The 21,634-nt window shown below is 40.9% G+C and overlaps 1 protein-coding gene across 2 annotated transcripts in view; it reads left to right on the forward strand.

The window, feature by feature from the left end:
- The window catches only part of dpys (dihydropyrimidinase), a 76,083-nt gene that overhangs the window by 41,764 nt on the left and 12,685 nt on the right, over positions 1–21,634 (forward strand). For both annotated transcript variants that reach the window (XM_063054921.1, XM_063054920.1), the window contains exons 4-6: positions 3,353–3,542; positions 9,880–10,036; positions 15,567–15,708. In XM_063054921.1, the coding sequence (XP_062910991.1) occupies positions 3,353–3,542; positions 9,880–10,036; positions 15,567–15,708 (489 nt within the window). The remainder of the gene's footprint in view (positions 1–3,352; positions 3,543–9,879; positions 10,037–15,566; positions 15,709–21,634) is intronic.

Here is a 21,634-nt window from a genome sequence, read left to right on the forward strand (position 1 = left end):
ACTTCCTTTTAAACATAGCTAATGAACTGGCCTCAACAGTTTGCTGTGGCAGAGAATTCCACAGATTCACCACTCTCTGTGTGAAGAAGTTTTTCCTAATCTCGGTCCTAAAAGGCTTCCCCTCTATCCTCAAACTGTGACCCCTCGTTCTGGACCTCCCCAACATCAGGAACAATCTTCCCGCATCCAGCCTGTCCAATCCCCTTAGGACCTTATACGTTTCAATCAGATCCCCCCTCAATCTTCTAAATTCCAACGAGTACAAGCCCAGTTCATCCAGTCTTTCTTCATATGAAAGACCTGCCATCCCAGGAATCAATCTGGTGAACCTTCTTTGTACTCCCTCTATGGCAAAGATGTCTTTCCTCAGATTAGGGGACCAAAACTGCACACAATACTCCAGGTGTGGTCTCACCAAGGCCTTGTACAACTGCAGTAGTACCTCCCTGCTCCTGTACTCGAATCCTCTCGCTATAAATGCCAGCATACCGTTCGCCTTTTTCACCGCCTGCTGTACCTGCATGCCCACTTTCAATGACTGGTGTATAATGACACCCAGGTCTCGTTGCACCTCCCCTTTTCCTAATCGGCCACCATTCAGATAATAATCTGTTTTCCTATTTTTGCCACCAAAGTGGATAACTTCACATTTATCCACATTAAATTGCATCTGCCATGTGTTTGCCCACTCACCCAACCTATCCAAGTCACCCTGCATCCTCTTAGCATCCTCCTCACTGCTAACACTGCCACCCAGCTTCGTGTCATCCGCAAACTTGGAGATGCTGCATTTAATTCCCTCATCCAAGTCATTAATATATATTGTCGGTAACTGAAAGTTGATGGAAAGGAATCTGAAGAACAGGATTTATATTCACTTGCAAGGAACGATGAGAAAAAGTCAGTGTACTTGTGCGCAGGGGAGATCATGTCTCACAAAGCTGCATTTCCTGAGGAGGTATCTCAGAAAATTGATGAGGGTAGAGCAGTAGATGTAATTTAGATGGACTATATTAAGGGTTTTGACTAGGTCCTGTATGCTGTGTTGGTCCAGAAGTTTAATGTAAATAGATCCGAGGCACGTTGGCAAATTAAGAGGCAGAGGATGTTTTCATGACTGGAAGTCTGTACCAAGTGGTGTTCCATAGGATTGGTGCTGGTACCTTTTGTAGGTTGTAATGCATAACAGTCTTGGATGATTGGCAAGTTTGCCGATAACACAAATGTTAGTGAAGTGACAGATAGTGAAGATGATTGTCAAGGGATACAAGTGGGATATAAATCATCTGGAAAATTGGGCAGAACAGTGACGGATGGAATCAAACCCAGATGTAATGTACTTTGGGAGGCCAAATTCTGGTTGGTCATATAGAGTAAATGGCAGGGGCATTAGGAGCATTGGTTTACAGAGAGACTTTGATTGTAAATCCATAGCTCCCTGATATGTTGAAGAAGAAGGCATTTGATGTGCTCATCTTCATAGACCAAGACATGTTGGGTTGTCATGTTGTAGTTGTACAAAACATTGGTTAGACTGCACTTAGTTGTGTGTAGTTCTTATTATCACAGTACAGGAAGGATGTGCTAGCAATAGAGAGTGTGCAACAGGAACTGACTGGGATGAACTTACAGAGGAGGTAATGCAGAAGGATACAGTATGTATTAAAATAAGATTAGCATAGACAGGCATCAAGGTCAGTAGGAACAAGATGAATTAAAATGGCTTGTACTAGTATCTGTCCTATACACTTCTGTTGTACTGTGATTCTTTGTCAGTTGTTATTGGTGCCACAGGTGGCACAGTGACTTGTTGAAGAGTGGATCCAAATGTATTTAGCATACAGCCCTTAATGCTGTATCAGGAAGGGTAGACATTTGGGTGGTAAATTCGCCCCTCCATATAACTTCATTGATTTTACAATCATTTCACAAATCAAAAGGGACAAATGCTTGGATAATGAAATGCATAGACTGTACTAAATCAAATCAATGAGGTATGTTCTGGGCAGCCGGCAAACGTCACTACACTACTGGTGCCAACATAGCATAGTGCCCATAACTTACTAATCCTAACAGTATGTCTTTGGAATGTGGGAGGAAACTGGGGAACTCAGAGGACACCCACACAGTCACAGGGAAAATGTACAAATCCTTGCTGTCGGAGATGGGAGTTGAACCTTGATTGGAGATTGCTGGCGGTGTAAAGCGATATGCTAACTAACCACTTGCTACTGTGTCACGCTGATTGAATTGAATGGTACAAGCAATAACTGCCTGCATTTGGTTAGCACATTTAACTGGAAAAGGCGTGCATAGATGCTTCAAAGAAGCACAGATGGACTTGAAAAACCAAAGCAAGAAATATTTGGAGCGATGGCTTAAATTCACAGGTGAAGACTTCTAATTGAAGACATTTGAAGGCAGCATTCCCATGTAGCTAAGCAAAGACATTAGCATGGGTTAGGACAATGAAAATAATGGAAGGAAGAATTGGGGAGTATGTTCATGCTCTAGAGTTTACAAAAATGTGAGAGAAGGTTTCAGCACCAGATGTAGGGGCAGTGCCAGGCTATATTATATGTGTGGAGGAAGACTGTATAACAGAGTGAATGGGTTTGGAAGACTGGCTCTGAATCAACCAGGCAGCTGACGACAAAGGCAATGGTTCAACCTGAGTCTGTGACCAGGGTGGGAAATTAGTAGCAGAGATATATGGTTAATGTCATAGACCGAAGGTTACAGTTCTGGTCTTCTCAGAGATTAGCATAATGGTTCTACTTGTAAATCCGCTGCCTCACCATTCCAGTGATTTCAGCCTTACAGACTGAATTTAACAGTTAATGTGTGTAATTCTCCAGCTGTGATTGCCTGTGTTTCCTCTCTTGTTCCACAGATGTGACAGTTGGAGGTTTGATTGGCCATTGGAAGTTCGCTCTGGAATGCAGATACAGTAAATGGTAGAAACTTGGACAGTTGATGAGAATGTAGGAAAAATGAAATAGGACAGGTATAGGATTTAGTGAAGAGGGCGCTTGATGCCACTGAGAGCTCAGTCCTATAACTGGGGTGGGGGGGGGGGAGGAGGGAGGTCACTGAAGTGAAGTACTGCCACAATGCCGCTGATTAGAAAGTTTCAGAATTTAGACCCAATGACAATAGAAAAAGCAGCAGTAATTTTCTAAGTCAGGATAGTTTCTGAGATGGAGGGTACCTGCAGCTGACTTCTTCCTGGCCTAAAGCAGGAATTTGAGCAAAAATTGAAGAATGTTGTAAGTTTTTGCTGACTTCTGCTTTCTACCATAGTATTTAATAAAATCTTCAGTTCTATTTATTTATTTGTTTGTTTTTGCAGGGTGCAAAGCAGATGCTTGCAATGGGAATTTTTGGACCTGAAGGTCATGAGCTTTGTCGACCTGAAGCAGTAGAGGCTGAAGCCACACAAAGGGCAATTACTATAGCCAGTTTTGTTAACTGTCCCATCTATATAGTCCACGTAATGAGTAAATCTGCTGCTAAAGTGATTGCTAGTGCACGGAGAGAAGGTAAGAAATGGTAGACAGTCAATCCCATTTCTTCCTTGCACTGTTGATTTATGGTCTTCCTCACATTTTCAACACATCCCTCAGAGCACCATTGGAATGAAATGATCTGTATGGATGGCATGCAAAACAAAATTTTTTACTGTACTGAAATACATGACAATAATTTACTCATTTATTAATATGCTGTGTTATGTACTGGAATGTTAATTCTCTGAGCCTTTTCTCTCTGGGGGAGCTGCACTGAAGATACAATCATAGATGGATTTGTAGCATTCATGAGCTTATATAATTCATCCAATACCAATTTACTGACCCCTCTGTTGTGGTGTGAGTATGTGATCACAATGAAACAAAATGGCAGAGCACAGAGACACAGTGACTTCTCTGAATACCAATAATGGTGCTAGTTTTAAATTCTTCAGTCATGTCTTGTCTTGAAGACTGTCTTTACTGAAGAAGAATGCACTGTCAATATAGTAATAAAGCAAGGGGCAGGGATTAGATTAATAAGATAAAAATGGATAAAGAAGTGGTACTTACAGGAAGTGGGTGCTGAAAGTTGAAAAGTCATGTGGACCAGATGGATGCATCCTAGATTACTGGCTGAAAGAAAAGCAAGACTTGTGAAGATTCTGTCCAATCTTACACTCTTCAGACACACACTCAGCAGTTACAGGCTACTCAGCCTAACAACAAATAGAATTACATGTCTGGAGCTTTACTTGCATTGCATTTTATTCAGCATATCTGATTGAAAACATTTATCCCCCGAAGTAAAATGTGACATAAACCATTTTGGGTCATTTCCTGTCCTTTGGAACTCACCTTCAAGAAAATTCAGGATGATGTACACTCATTTGTCCTGGAATGAATTGAATTCCGATGATAATGTGGTCTCCACCCCACAGTAGGAAGTAATTCTTTTAAAGGTGAAATGTGGATATTTGAGAGGGATTACTTGGCATCGAACTGAGAACTAACACTGAATGAATGTTTTTTGAACAAAATCCAGCACAGTTGCAAACCTGTTACCTTTGTGATGTATGTATGTTTGGGATGTTTTGTGGACATTATGCAAAATGGTCAGAATGCCTCTTTCTCCCTTTTTGAATGTCTTTTGCTCTATTGTTAAAATAAGCCAATCAATACATGTGAAAATATTGCAGAATGTATGATCAAATAATGAAAAAAAAGAGTTAATGAGTATATGGTAAGTGAGTATGTATAAATATGGACTAGAATAAAACTAAGGAAATTAACTGTCAAGATCCACACATCAAAGTTGCTGGTGAATGCAGCAGGCCAGGCAGCATCTCTAGGAAGAGTTACAGTCAACGTTTCAGGTCGAGACCCTTCGTCAGGACTAACTGAAGGAAGAGTTAGTAAGAGATTTGAAAGTGGGAGGGGGAGGGGGAGCCAAGGGCTCCATCCCTCCCCCTCCTGTCTTCTCCTATCATTTTGGATCTCCCCCTCCCCCTCCCACTTTCAAATCTCTTACTAACTCTTCCTTCAGTTAGTCCTGACGAAGGGTCTCGGCCTGAAATGTCGACTGTATCTCTTCCTAGAGATGCTGCCTGGCCTGCTGCGTTCACCAGCAATTTTGATGTGTGTTGCTTGAATTTCCAGCATCTGCAGAAATCCTGTTGTTTGTTGTTTGTAACTGTCAAGATGTTAGGTTTCAGTATTTCCACAACATGCTTCAGTATTTTCAGAATATGCTTAACATAGCAACATAATTTATGTTACTAAGATTAACACTGTAAATTCAGATGTCATTTGTGACCGCATGTAGGTGCCAGATACCTCACTCGATGGTCAAGGGCATATATATTAATTGAAAATGCATCTTAACTAATAAAGGTATTTTATTAGCTAAGTGATCAAAAAGCTGCTCTGTGAAGGATAACACTAAAATTTGGTCATGTGTAGTTAAGATTTATAGATTTTGACTATTTTTGCAATATCTCATTTGAAGTACAGTGGATTCTGGATAATTGTACCATTCGTTAATTGGTGCAGCCATTTATTTGGGACAACTCTTCAAGAACAAAAATTAATTGAGGAAGTAGCTGGGATTCCCTTCATTTATTTGGGACAACATGAAGCTTAATTGGGACAGGGGACTGTTTCTGAACAGTTTCTAACTACTGTCAGTCGTGTGCACTTGCGTGGCCATTAGTCACTACATTGTGCTTATAGCGAGCAGTTTATAAATAGCATCAGTTGTGCATGTTTGTGTTCAAAAAGCTGTGATTTTTGGCAAGAAATGGGCAGCAAGACAATTCTTGTTTATGATTCCTTCATCGATGACTATTGGGAACCAACACACAAATTTAAAGTATGATAGTTGTACTGGTAATGTTCTAATTTGTTCTGTGTTGTATTTAAATACATTTAAAAATTTTATTTCGTGCAGAATAGGCCCTTGCAGCCCTTTGAGCCATGCCACCCAGCAATCCCTATTTAATTGATTTAATCCTAGCCTAAACATGTGTGACAATTTGCAATGACCAATTCACCTACCAGCCGGTAGTCTTCGGACTGTAGGAGGAAACTGGAGCACTCAGAGGAAATCCATGCAGTCACGGGAAGAACATACAAACTCCTGGTGGGAATTGAACCCATGTTGCCTGTACCGCAAAGTGTTATGCTAACCAGATTGCTACCATGTCACTGGTACATTTGTTACTCAGTTAAACAGTAGTTTGGCTTTTTAAAAAAAATCTTTTTAACTATTTCCATGAAACTTCAGCTAATTGGGGCAACTCCTTAATTGGGCCGATATGTACTGGTCCCAATGTGTCCCAATTAACCGTAATCCACTCTACTTGGTTGTAGATCTACTCAGCTGGTTTCAGATCAACATAGTAGTATTGACAAAAGAAAGTTCTGAAAGCAAGTTTGGTTCCCCAAGGAGTGTTAACATAAGATGAATTGAAACAGATCATTTAGAAAGGGATCATCTTACTTCTTACATTAACTTAGAAATGACACATGAACATACAAAGTTAAAGAAGACCAAGAAACAGCACTTTTTAGGAGTAATTGCAAAACACATTTTCTGTCTTTAGCGTCTGTTAACTAGTTTAATCAGCACCTATTAACTAGTTTGCTAGCTGTGCAGGCCAAGTCATTGAATATACTTAAATCAGAGGTTGGTATGTTCTTCATCAGTAAAGCTATCAAAGGAAATGGAGAGAAGGCAGGAGATTGGGGCTGACAGGGTTAATAAATCAACTATGATTGAATGAAGGAGAGGACTCAATTGGTCAAATGGCCTAATTCTACTCCTATGTCATATATTAGTCAAGGCACTCACCAGAGTGTATCCAGCCTCTGACTTGACCTTGTAGCCATGCTACTTATGTGGCTGGTTCAGTGGAATTTATGATCATTGGAATCCCCTGTATGTTAATGGTGGAGGAATCAGTATTGATAATCCCTTTGAAATCCAAGGTTATTGGGCATCCAGCCATGTCCAGATGTTGACTTGAACTGATGTTCAATGACAAATTCCACCATCTTCATCAGGGATGATGCCTAGGCATGTCTAGTTCAGTGGTATATATACTCAACTTCCATCATTCATCCCTCTTGATTGGTTAGTTCTCAACCAGTCCGGTTTCTGCTGTCCCACCTTGATTAAAATCATATTTCAGTTCTTACTTAGATCGAGACCTTCATCTTTGTTGAAATTCTTATTCTCTAGTCTTATTTCAATGGCTTCCTGTCCAGGTGGTCCCAAAATCCATTGGCGTGGCACAGTACTTCTGGGCTGTCGAAATCAATCCTGTAGTAATTACATATGCAATGTTTTGCTACTGCTGATTTCTCCAGGAAACCCAAACAGGTACACCTCCTATGCTCCTTGATGTGGGTTTCCACCATGCTCCATGTCTGGCTGACATAAGCTGCTCTGTAAACGCCAGCTGTCCTGAGTCCCAGGCCACCTTTATCCTGCATAAGATGGGATTTGAGATTCCTTACGGGTTTGTGGATAGTATTTATTGGTATTCCAGTACCAATAATGGTGAGTTTCTATGTGGTGTCCCTGTTCACGTGAGTTTTCATTAAGGAAACTCCTCCTCCTGTGGTCAGGGTTTGATAAGGGTATCATTGACCTTTCTGAACACCCTTACGTCGACATACTTCCTCTATAAGGGGAACTACTATGAACAAATGGATGGATCTCCCCCTTGTCGCCGGCTATTGCTAATTTCTACATGGAAGACTTTGAGGACAGGGCACTGAGCTTATCTCCCTTGCGCCCCAAATGCTTCTTCAGATACGTCAATAACACCTTTTGTAGTGTGGTCATATGGACTCCAGGCACTCTGACAGTTCCACAATCATCTGAACAGCATACATCCAAACATTCAATTTATGACGGAGACAGAGAAGAATGGTTGCCTCCCGTTCCTGGACATTCTATTATGATAGGAACTGGACGGACTTGTATTTCAACAATAACAGACACTATCTCATGTCTCCCAATGCACAGCAGTTCTTTCTACTTTGAATAACCGTGAGAAAACTATTTCAGATGTGGACAGTCTCCACGAGGAAATGACAATTATGCAGAAACTTCCTACAGAAGGGCTACAAGATGAAGGAAATCAATTGGGCCTTTAAAAGGACCAACAGAAAAACCAGGAAACCTAACAATGAGGAGTAACCTGCTGCTGTCACCTGTCTTCCCTATATTTCCACGGTTTCTGGAAGAATCACCAGGATCCTGAAAAAATACTGGATAAGTACCATCCACAAACCTGCAAAGAACTCAAATCCCAGTTTATGCAGGTCAAAGATGAATTGAGAGTCAGCACAGTTGGGTTTACAGCAATGACCGCAGGATTGACTTTGACAGCACAGAACTACTGTCCTACGCCAATGGCTTTTGGGAACACCTGGTGAAGGAAGCCATTGGAATTAAGACTAGAGAATAGAAATTACAACAAAGATGAAATTCTTGCTCTAGGTAAGAATTGGAATGCAATTTTTAAATAAGGTGGGACAGCGGAAATCTGTTTGGTTAGTCCTCAACCAATCAACAGTTCAATAATTCCATTTAATATCTGAGAATGTATATAGTATACAACCTGAAATTTTTGTTCTTCACAGACATCCATGAAAACAGAAGAGTGCCCCAAAGAATAAATGACAGTAAAAAAAGTTAGAACCCCAAAACTCCCTGCTCCCCCTCCCATGCAGGAGCAGCAGCAATCATTGACACTCTCTCTCCCCACTTATTTCAGCAAAAAGTTTCAGCACCCTCTACCCACCAAGTAAGCAATAGCAAAGGTTCCAAGAAAGACCATGATCTCCAGTACAACAAAAACTAGTTGTTCTCCCGACAATTCAACATAACACAGTCTCTCTCTCTTTCTTTCTTTCTCTCTCTCTCTCTCTCTCTCTCTCTCTCTCTCTCTCCCCCTCCCTAATAAAGGTACACAGAAGTATCACACAGCAAGAGGGAAGACATAAACAAAATATAAGCTGACTTATGGTGTTAAAGTAGGGACAGACAGACAACGGGAATTGAGTGTATATACCACCAGTTTAGACATGCCTAGGTATCATCTCTGATGAAGATGGCGGAGTTAGTAATCAAAACGTCAGTTAAAATTGACATCTGGACCCGGCTGGGAGCCTGAGAAGAGTTTATGTGGTATATACGCCAGGAAAGCACAAGTTCCTTTTTCCAAGGTTATATTTTTAGATTCTCTTTTATTGGACTAAGAATGTGATGATTTCTGGAACTATGTGGTTCTGGTGAAACCAAACTGAGCATAATGAGTTGGTTATTTTTGATGACACTGTCAATGACTGCATGTATCACTCTGCTGGTAATTGAGAGGTGACTGATTGGAACATATCTGGGTGACGATGATATTTCCACAGGTGGGTGACCATGTTGTAGCTTTACTGAAATTTGGTGAGGGAAGCTTAAGAGTTTCAGAACACAGACCATCAGAGCTACAATATTGTTGATTTCTAGAGACTTCGCTGCATCCATTTTTTTTGCACATTGGGTGTTTGACAGTCTTTGTGTGGAGGGTTTCATGGATTCTGTTACATTTCTTTGTTTTGTGGGTGCTTGCAAGTAGATGAACCTCAAGGTTGTATATGGTATACAGACTTCGATAATAAATGTACCTTGAATTCAGAAGGAAACTGAAATGGATAGTCTATCTGGCACTTCTGGTTGACTGTGGTTGTGGGAGTTTCAGTGAAATTTATATTCATACTAACACACAAGAACAGCAATACCTTCATTGAGAAGTTGTGTATTTTGTGATCTAATTAGTTGTGTCTCCTACAAAATTTTTACTTCTAGGGAAGGTTGTTTTTGGGGAACCTATTGCAGCCAGTCTAGGAACTGATGGGACTGCATATTGGGACAAAGACTGGCGCAAAGCTGCAGCTTATGTCATGGGACCTCCACTACGACCTGACCCCACTACACCGGGATACCTCATGGACTTGTTGGCTAAGTGAGTATTGTGAAAACCTGCCTTGCAACTATTAACTTTACTTCCAGAATGAACAAGAGCACTGTAACACTGCAGTGCTACTTTGCCATCTCGATTCGTGAAGTATAAACGTATCTAGAAATTACATTAGGATCAGATTTATTATCACCAACACGTCTTGAAATTTGTTGCTTTTGTGGCAGCAGTATGGTGCAAGGCATAAAAAACTAAATTACTATTAAAATCGTACAAAAAATGGATAGTGAGTTGGTGCATTTATGGATTGTTCAGAAACCTGACGGCAGAGTGGAAGAAGCTGTTCTAAATTGTCGAGTCTGTGTCTTCAAGCTCTTGATGGTATCAGTGGGAAGAGGGCGGGTCCTGGATGGTAAGGATGGTGAGGTGAGGCTTTTTGTCACATTACATTTCCAGAGTGGAAACATTTATGTGCCGGGCTAGATTGTAAAGATCAGGGTGTCAAGACCTGAGGTGAGTGATGGGCCGGTTCTGCCCAGTTCTGCTCACTAGTCCATGACGTTTACTGAGCTCTGTGCTGACCGAGGCTATGGCCTGTTCCAGCTGCAGTGATGCCTGGCTTCATGCCTTCCATAAAACTTCAGTTCAGAACACTATTTACTTACTTTTATTGTTGCGCATTTTGTTTTTTTTTCACTGCATATTGAATGTTTGACTTTTTAAAAATGGGTTTTATTGGGATTTCTTTGTTTTGTGGCTGCCTGTAAGGAGACGAATCTCAGGGTTGTATAACGTGTACATACTTTGATAATAAATGCAAGACCAAAAGACATAGGAGCAGAATTAGGCCATTTGCCCATCGACTCTGCTCATCCATTCAATCATGGCTGATCCTTTCTTCCCCTCCTCAGCCCCACTCCCTGGCCTTCTTCCCGTAATCTTTGATGCTGTGTCCAATCAAGACCCTATCAATCTCTGTCTTGCATACCCAACGACATGGCCTCCACAGCTGCCTATGGCAACAAATTCTACAAGTTCACCACCCTCTGGCTAAAGAAACTTCCCCACATTTGTTTTAAATGGATGCCCCTCCATCCTGAGGCTGTGTCCTCTTGTCCTAGACTCCCCCACCATGGGAAACATCCTTTCCACATATACTCTGTCTAGGCCTTTTGACATTCAAACGGTTTCAGTGAGATCCCCCCTCATCCTTCTAAATTCCAGCAAGCACAGACACAGAGCCATCCAATGTTCCTTGTATGATAACCCTTTCACTCCCAGAATCATCCTCGTGAACCTCATCTGAACCCTGTCCAAAGCCAGCACATCTTTTCTTAGATGAGGAGCCCAAAACTGTTCACAATGCTCAAGATGAGGCCTCACCAGTGCCTTATAAAGCCTCAGCATCACATACCTGCTCCTGTATGAAGTTAAACTTTAGGGTGTTCTGCACAAGGACTCCCAAGACCCTTTGCATCTCAGATTTTTGGATTTTCTCCCCATTTAGAAAATAGTCTACACATTTATTTCTTCTACCAAAGTGCACAGCCATGCATTTTCCAACGTTGTATTTCATTTGCCACTTTGTTGGCCAGTCTCCTAATCTGTCTATGTCCTTCTGCAGCCTACCTATTTCCTCAACACTACCTGCCCCTCCACCAATCTTCGTATCATCTGCAAACTTGGCAACAAAGCCATCTATTCCATCATCTAAGTCATTGATATACAGCATAAAAAGAAGTGGTCCCAACAATGACCCCTGTGAAACACCACTAACACGTGCAGCCAACCAGAAACAGACCCTTTTATTCCCACTCACTGCCTCCAACCAATCAGCCAATGCTCTAACCATGCTAGCAACTTTCCTGTGATACCATGGACTCTTGACTTGGTAAGCAGCCTCATGTGTGGCACGTTGTCAAAAGCCTTCTGAAAGTCCAAATACACAACACCCACTGCATCTCCTTTACCTATCCTACATGTAACCTCCTCAAAGAATTCCAACAGGTTTGTCAGGCAAGATTTTCCCTTGGGGAAATCATGCTGATTTAGTCTTATCTTGTCCTGTGTCACCAAGTACTCCATAATCTCATCCTTAACAATTGATTCCAACATATTCCCAACCACTGAGTCAGACTAACTGGTCTATAATTTCCTTTCAGCTGCTTTCCTCCTTTCTTAAAGAGTGGAATGCCATTTGCAATCTTCTAGTCCTCTGGCAACATGCCAGAGTCCAATGATTTTTGAGAGACCATTACTAATGCTTCCACAATTTTTACCTTTTTCAGAACACTAGGGTGCAATTTGTTTGGTCCGGGTGACTTATGTACCCTTTCAGTTTTTTGAGCACCTTCTCCCTTGTAATAGTAACTGCACTCACTTCTTTTCCCTCACACCCTTCAACATCTGGCATTCTGCTGGTGTCTTCCATAGTGAAGAATGATGCAAAATACTCATTTAGTTCATTTTCCATCTCCTGTCCCCCGATATTATTTCTCTGGCCTCATTTGCTAGCGGTCCTATATCCACTCTTATCTTTTATTTTTACGTAACTAGAAAAAGCTTTCACTGCCCACTGTGATCTTACTTGCTAGCTTCCTTTCATATTTCATCTTTTCTCTCCTAATGATTCTTTTAGTTGCTCTCTGTAGGTTTTTAAAAGTTTCCCAATCCTTTATCTTCCCATTCATTTTTGCTTTGTTGTATGCCCTCACTTTTGACTTACCTTGTCAGCCATGGTTGTACTATTTTGCCTTTTGAGTATTTCTTTGTTTTTGGAATACATCTATCTTGCACCTTCCCACTTTTCCCAGAAACTCAAACCATTGCTGCTCTGCCGTCATCCCTCTCAACTTCTCCCTCCAAATTACTTTAGCCAACTCCTCTCTCAATCCACTGTAATTTCCTTTACTCCATTGAAATACTGCTACATCACACTTTACTTTCTCCTTATCAAATTTCAAGTTGAGCTAATCATATTGTGGTCACTGTCTCCTAAGGGTTCTTTAACCTTAAGCTCCCTGATTGCCTTTGGTTCATTACATAATACCCAATCCAGTATAGCTGATCCCCTTGTAGGCTCAACAACAAACTGCTCTAAAAAGCCGTCTCGCAGGCATTCAACAAACTCACTGTCTTGAGATACATTACTAACCTGGTCTTTCTAATTGACCTGCATGTTAATATCTCCCATGAAAATCATAACATTGCCCTTTTGACACATCTTTTCTATTTCCTATTGTAATCTGTGGTTCACATCCCAGTTACTGTTGAGAGGCCTGTATATAACTGCCAACAGGGTCCTTTTACCCTTGCAGTTTCTTAACTCAATCTACAAGGATTCAAGATCTTCCAATCTTATGTCCCATCTTTCTACTGATTTGATACCATTCTTTACAAGCAGAGGCACGCCACCCCTTCTGTCTACCTTCCTAACCCTCCGATACAATGTGTAACCTTGGACATTCAGCTTCTGACGACAATCATCCTTCAGCCATGATTCAGTGATGGCCACATCATACCTGACAATCTGTAACAGTGCAACAAGATCATCCACCTGATTTCTTACACTCTGTGCATTGAGATATAACACTTTGAGTACTGAATTTGCTACCCTTTTTGATACTGCATCCCTAATGCACTGATACTCACCCTGCTGGCTGCAATTTTGTCCTATCATCTGCCTGCCCTTCCTGACAGTCTGACTGCATGCTATCTTTATTTTATTACCATCTGTTTTATCCTAAGTCCCTTCAGTCTGGTTCCAACCTCCTGCCAAATTAGTTTGGTACAATAATAAGTGTACTTTCAACCTTGACCACAATTGGCATAGTTGTGATAGAAACTAGATAGACACTTCCAGTTGAAATTAACATATTAATACATTTGATGTGAAGCATAAAATACATATCTAATGAGACCAGTTGTTATGTAATGCTGTCTTTCACTATTATTGACATAAATTAGAGGTCTTGGGTCCAGGTCATGATTCTCTGTTGACAGTGGTGAGAACAACAAACTACTCAATGTAACACCATGCAGAGTTCTGATTGGACCAGCCTGAATGTGTATGGAAGCACTATGTCAGTGGTTAGTTTCCACTGGTTTTTATCAGTGAGAAGTGTCCAGTCCAGTAGCATAATACTTTTTATGTCATTACCTTTGAGACAGAAATAGCAGGAATAATTTCTTGACATATTGTTAGCAAAAAATTCCGTTCTTCCCTCCCCCCCACCACCTACACACCAACACATAAGCACCTTGTTCTTGGATATATTCTATAAACAATCCCCTGACCTATAATCTCCATTTTGCCTTGCTTCCATTGGTTACACACTAAGTCTCATTTGACCCTATACCTGCAATCTCAACCTTGTCCTGGCAGTCATAACACCGTTAACGTTCTGAGCCTTTCCAGATTGGACTTCAAACCCTCTAGTCGTACATTTACTTCCCTTTCGAATCTTGTCTGTGCTTGTATGTCCTTTCTGATAATTTCCTCTAGTTCCCTGTGGTTCTGACAGCATTGGTCTTCTGGACAGAATACCCTCTCCTTCCTTTGGTCTGGCTGCTGGCTGAGAAATGAAGCATGAAAATTTACAAGTATATTGCTGAAAATTATTCCTCAGGGTCACCAAAGCAAATCAGTGTGCTATTTTTTTGCACATTCCTTCAACAGAAAGTGAAATTCTCTGGAATGGATCTCTCATATTCTGAAGATTGAACTTTCGATCTTGCAATCTACCTCATTATGGACCTTGCACTTTACTTGTCTACCTGTACATGTAACATTATTCTCCACATTTGTGTGCAGTTTTGGTCCCCTAATCTGAGGAAAGGCATTCTTGCCATAGAGGGAGTACAAAGAAGGTTCACCAGATTGATTCCTGGGATGGCAGGACTTTGATGAAAGACTGGATCGACTAAGCTTATACTCTCTGGAATTTAGAAGATTGAAGGGGGATCTTATTGAAACATATAAAATCCTAAAGGGATTGGACAGGCTAGATGCAGGAATATTGTTCCCGATGTTGGGGAAGTCCAGAACGAGGGGTCACAGTTTAAGGATAAAGGGGAAGCCTTTTAGGACCGAGATTAGAAAAAACTTCTTCACACAGAGAGTGGTGAATCTGTGGAATTCTCTGCCACAGGAAACAGTTGAGGCCAGTTACTTGGCTATATTTAAGAGGGAGTTAGATATGGCCCTTGTGGCTAAAGGGATCAGGGGGTATGGAGGGAAGGCTGGTACAGGGTTCTGAGTTGGATGATCAGCCATGATCATCCTGAATGGTGGTGCAGGCTCGAAGGGCTGATTGGCCTACTCCTGCACCTATTTTCTATGCTTCTGTGTTTACTCTCTTTTGACTACCTTGATGTAATGATGTACATGACATGATCTCTGAATGGCATACAACACAGAAACATTTCACTGTACCCAGGTACTGTATAGGAATCACCACTTTAAACATGATGAGTGGATCTGCTTCATGGATTAAGATACTTTCTTGAAAAGCTGCCTTGGTAAAGCATTATACTGGCAGACTCTACTTGACCCTCGCTTCATCTCTCTTTGTAGTGACGATCTCACTGTGACAGGAACTGACAATTGCACATTCAATGGCTGCCAAAAGGCTTTCGGAAAAGATAATTTTACGAAGATTCCAAATGGAGTGAATGGCGTAGAAGACAGGATGTCCATCATTTGGGAGAAAGGAGTGGTAAGTGTGACTTGAGGATAAATGGACAATAGTATTGACGCATAGCTAAAGATTTTACCATTATGGGAGGAAGGAATTCATCTCATTATTAGGGCAGTGGCTTAATTGCTGTTATCATTCATCCTCTAACCTTCTTTCTTTTGTTTATTTCTTTCCTTCTTTTATATCCTTTGTTCTCTCTCTGAAAATGAGCAGCTGAAGTGAACCACTGTCATAGACTTCAGATTTGGATTCACATTAAAAATTCTTTTTATCAGATGTACATTGAAACATACAGTGAAATGCGTTGTTTGCATTAACAACCAGCACACCCAAGGATGTGCTGGGGGCAGCTCACAAGTGTTGCCACACATGTCAGTGCCAACATTGCATGCCTAGCACAAGCTGCAAAAACATCAGCAAAACAAGCCCCTTTCCCATCCTTCCCACCTGCTCACACACCCAGACAGGCCTTCAACCCCCAGGACAGGCTGCGTCCAGTCCTCCAGTCCTCCAGTCCTTGTGAGTACCTGGGAGGATAAAATGTTGGAGAGGTCCATGACAGGTAGAGGAGAGAGAGGCCCAGAGCTGTGGCAGAGACTGAGACAGGGCCACCAGGCATCTCCACATGGCAGAAAGTGTGGTGTAAAATGTGGAGGGAGAAGCAGTCCTTGTCTCTGGATTCTCATAGACAATGGGCCTCCAAATTTTGTCTTCACCCCAGGACACTAATCCTGGGTTTGACTTTCGGGCATCGACATCCAGACTCACGTGGACCTCTGATTAATAAGATTATTTTTTAGTTCTTGATTCTTCTCTCCTGGAGATCTCATCTAAGTAAATCCATTTTTATTGTTGAACTGTAACAAAGCATTTTGATAAAGGTTCACATGGTTGTTTCTCAAAATTAGCAAAGGGAACTAGGGTAATGGGGAACTTGGGAGAAATGCAGAGGTATGAGTTTTTCAGTTTGGGAACTACTGACGGATATAGGGGCACCCAACAAAGGGATTTGTGGCATAACTTGTCGAATTGCTGCCACATACCTGTAGCTCCAGTGACCTGGTTTTGATCCTGACCTCCAGTGCTGTCTGCAGAGTTTGTGCATTCTCCCTTTGAACACATGGATTTCCTCCAGATGTTCCTCTTTCCTCCCATATCCAAAGACGGTGTGAGCTGGCAGGTTAGCTGGGCAATGACGATTGCACCTGGTGTGAAAATGAATGGCAGCAAGCGAGGAGTGTTGCTGGGAATGTGGAGAGAATACAACCAGTTGAGATAGGATTAGTGTAAAAGGAAAAAATAGCTTAGCTTTGTTTATCGTATGCACTGTACATTGAAACATCAAAACATACAGTGAAATGGGAGGTTTATGTCATCATTTGTGATGTGCTAGGGGGCAGCTCACAAACGTCACTGTGCTTCCAGCGCTGATGCCCACAGGTCACTAAATCTAATCCTAAGTCTTTGGAAAGTGGGAGGAAACTGAAATACCAGGAGGAAACACATCTGGTCATAGGGAGAACATACAAACTCCTTACAGGCAATGGCAGGAATTGAACATCAATCAGTGATGCTGGTGTTGTAAAAAGATTGTGCTAACTGTTGTACTATGCCTGCTTGTTGGTCAGTATAAACTTGGTAAGGTCAACAACATGCCACGGTGACCCTGAATGTAATAATATGAGAACTTAAATGTCATTACAGATTATTAAGGAAAGAAATTTTTAAAGAGGTCCATTCAAAATTAAACAATAGATGCTTTACTTTGGACCATTCATAAATAATTGATATTCTATTATTGCTTAAGAATGCAACTAAATCCATGATTATACCTGAAGTAATTTATTCAGTCACTCAACAGGCCTAATGATCATTTCTGCATTGAGACCAGGATTTGTTATTAGTCCAGGTTCTACCACATTTTTAAAATTGCATAATCATTCCCACGCATGTAAATTACATCCAGGAAAAATGCAAAATAGAACAATCTGTACTTCCTAATACCCTTCAATATGTCTTAAAAATAGCTACTAAAATACATTGTGTTGTCACAGGTGGATTTTGCTTTTCTCCGAGCATATCAGATGTTTCACTCTGATATTCCTCATCTCATGCAGAACACAACAAGGCTAATAACAGCTGGTACTACTATTATGATCTATGACTGCGCCATAAAGGGCTCCCACATTTTAAATGGTATGGTACATGCATTATCTGTGACCTGGAGGATAAGCTGTTCATTATTGCAAATCATTTGGGGAAGAATGCACTCAGTGGCCACTTTAATGGGTACACTTGCACACCTGCTCATTCAACCAATCATATGGCAGCAACTCAATGCATCAAAGTATGCAGGTGTGGTCAAGAGGTTCAGTTGTTGATGAAACATCAGATTGGGGAAGAAATGCAATCTAACTGAGGTATCTGGGCGACCTTGTGCATAATTCACAAAAAAACAATGGTGCAGATACAGCAAGTAATTAGGAAAGCCAACAGAAAGTTTTTGTTCGTTGTTAGTGGAATTGAAAACAAAGAAGGGAAGTTGCACTTTAGTGACACAGGATATTGGTCAGACTTCCTGTGGCACAGTCTGACTCAGTAAGAGTGCAAATCATTTGAATAATATCCAGAATGGACAGGTTGTCTTAAGAGCAGAGGTTGGACACACTGGGTTTGTATCCATTAGAGTTTAGAAGAAAAGAGAAAAATAGACTGAAATTTATGACAGACTGAAAAGTCTTGCCAGAGTATATTCAGGATTGTTTAATGTCTTTTCCAGTACACAAGTGTCAAGGACATCAAAGTAATTGTTATTCTGGGTCCAATGCAGCACATAAAGATAAACAATAATAAAGATACACAATAAATATTAATACATAAGGTAGTTTATATACATAGGTTGACTGTGTGTCCATAAATGACGTTAGGCACAGGCATCTCCGTACATAAGCCGACTGACAGGAAATGATAAAGTAGTGGTGTGGGGAGGGGGTGAGATGTGAGATGTGATGGGGTGGGTTATCTGGTGGAGATGTTGATCAGCCTAACTACTTGGGGAAGTAACTGTTTTTGAATATGGTGGTCCTGGCGTGAACGCTACATTGCCTCCTCCCTGATGCAAGTGGGGCAAACAGTCCATGAGTAGGATGGGTGGGATCCGACATTGTGTTGCTGACCTTTTTCCTGCACCTTTCCGTATATACTGTATGTCCTTGATGGCAAGAGGGCCGGTGCTGGTGATATATTGGGTGAAGGTATGAAGAGGATTTCTCCTCTTGTTGGAGAATCCAGAAATAAAGATCACTATTTTAACATAAGGAGTCATACATTTTAGGCAGCTGAGGTGAAGTATTTTCTCAGAGGTTTATGAATATGGTAAATTCCAGAAAATTTAGACACATTGGGATCAGGACATTTTGGCCCAATTAAATGGCTGCCCCAATTAGCCAAAGTTTCATGGAAATAGTTGAAAAAGTGTAAAAAAAAAGGCAAACTACCATTTAACTGAGTAACAAACTGTATTTAAATGAAATACAGAACAAATTAGAACACTACCAATGCTATTACAGTATCATAAAACTATATTAGCTCATACTTATTGATGGAGGAATTAATCCACTGTATGCTGCGTGTTCTTTTGATTGACTGTAAATGAACAAAATCAGCACATTCACCTACTGCAGATAACAGACAGCCATCATACAATGCTTTCAACAACTGCTTCCTTCAAGTCTTCATTTTCATTGTAATATTCGAGATTATTGTCAATAACTTCAAATTCTTCTTCGGTCTTACCTTGCTGAAGTAGTCAAATTGTTTCATTTTCACTCCCAGTTATTTGTGGCATCTCTAAGCCTGGAATGCTTGAAACCACACAGCGAGCAAAACAGCTCTGAATTGTCTTGCTGCTTAGTTCTTGCCAGCTTTCAGTGACAAGAATCACTGCTTTTTGAACACAAACACATACAAATAACTTCATTTAAAAACTGTTCCCTTTAAGTACTGTGTAATGTCTAATGACCAGCAAGTGAACATGATTGACACTAGTTATTAACTGTTTGGCAATAGTCTCCTGTCCACAGTAAAGTGTGGCTATTTTCTCGATTAGTTTCTGCCCTTTAAGATTTGACCCAATTAAGTGGCTGCCCTCATTAACTGATGGCTCAATTAACCTGATCGACTATAGGGAGCTTTATTCCTCAAAGGGTGACAGGAGCAAAGACCTTTAGTATTTTAATGGCAGAGGGATAGACAGATCTTTGAAAGCTAGGTGTGAAAGATCACTGGGAATGGGCAGGAATGCGGAGTTGAGGTTATAATCAGATTATCCCTGTTCTTATTGAAGGTGAGACAGTGCCATGAGTTGTGTGGTCCACATCTGTGCCTAATTTGTATGTTTGCTTGTGCTTTCCAAGTAACTGCTTACTTCTATCTTCTATTCAGAAACAAAGACACATGCATTGCTTTCTTTCTCCTTATTCTCTTTAATTGCTATTAAATCAATTGATTTATTTACCATGACCCTTTTGAACGAGTAGCTAGAGTTATAGACGATTGTTCCAGAGTTGAGTTACAATCACACTGTGGCAGCTGTGGATATAAATAGAAATCCAGACTTAGAAAAACAGAAATTGTCTGAGTAATGGTAGCCACAAAGCCACTGGATTGTCATAAAACCCCATGTGGTTCACGAACTTCCTTTATGAAGAAAATATGCCATTCTTACCTGGTCTGATTGATATGTGGCTTAATTCATTTCAAGACCTGTCAATGTGGCTAACTCTTATCTGTCTCTCTAGTTGAGCAACAAAAAGAAATATACAATAAAATATTTCTATTTGTGTGGGTCAGTGGCAAAAGAAGTTAAAAGGAGTTGTAGCATGTGAAAGAGATTACCGGACTGCAGAAAAGTAAGACCACCACTAGTATCCTGTGTGTAATCAATAAGTAACGAGTGCCAACCAAATCCACATTCCTGAATGAATAAATAAGAAAGAATAGGGTGAGAAATGCCTGATCTTTCCAAACTGTAATCCCAGTCATTATGGAAGTGTGGGATTACTTTTTGAGTATACTTATGTGATGTGCAACAGACCTTGTAGAAGAGTTTATTTCAGGAATATAATTTCTTGACCACATTGTACGAGTGTTTTGAGGTACTGAAGGAGTCTAGGCTACAGCCTTATTGAGGCTCAGTATGCAGTACGTGGGTAGGAAGAGTGTCCTAATCTTTCATTAAGAATTTTAACAGTTTTACAACTAAAGGTCATGGGTTAAGTGTGAAAGGTGAAAAGTTTAAGGGGAACATGAGGGGAGTCTTCTTCACTCAGGATCGTGAGAGTGTGGAACAAGCTGCCAGCATAAGTGGTGCATGCAAGCTCGATTTTGATGGTTAAGAGAAGTTTGGATAGGTGCATGGATGGTAGGGGTATGGAGGGCTATGGTCCTGGTGTAGGTTGATGGAATAGGCAATTTAAATGGTTTGGCACAGACGAGGTGGGCTGAAGGGCCTGTTTCTGTGATGTAATTTTCTATGAATCTAAATATATTTGTAAGATATATAAAATATATAAAAACAGGCTCATTTCATGATGTATTTATTAATTTCATTTTCTTTGGATGGCATAATGGCATACCAAGTAAAACTGCTCCCTCACATCTTCAGCAACTTGGGTTCAATCTGAACATCTGGTGCAGTCTTTGTGGAGTTTACAGACTCTCCATATGACCCTATGTATTTCCACCAGGTGCTCCAGTTCTGTTGCATATTCCTAAGATTTTTGAGTTGGTAGTCAGCCTTATATAGTGGGTAGCGTAGTTTGTGGGCAGTGGAGTGAGCCGGAAGCAGAGTGAAGGCTTAAGGGCTTTGGCTCAATGGGCTTAGGCAGAAACGGGCGAGGCGAGGAAGGTTTGGTATTCATTTTTTGTTGTTATTTGAGGAGGG

The sequence above is a fragment of the Mobula hypostoma genome, chromosome 1 (genome assembly GCF_963921235.1).
Source record: "Mobula hypostoma chromosome 1, sMobHyp1.1, whole genome shotgun sequence".
NCBI lineage: Eukaryota > Metazoa > Chordata > Chondrichthyes > Myliobatiformes > Myliobatidae > Mobula > Mobula hypostoma.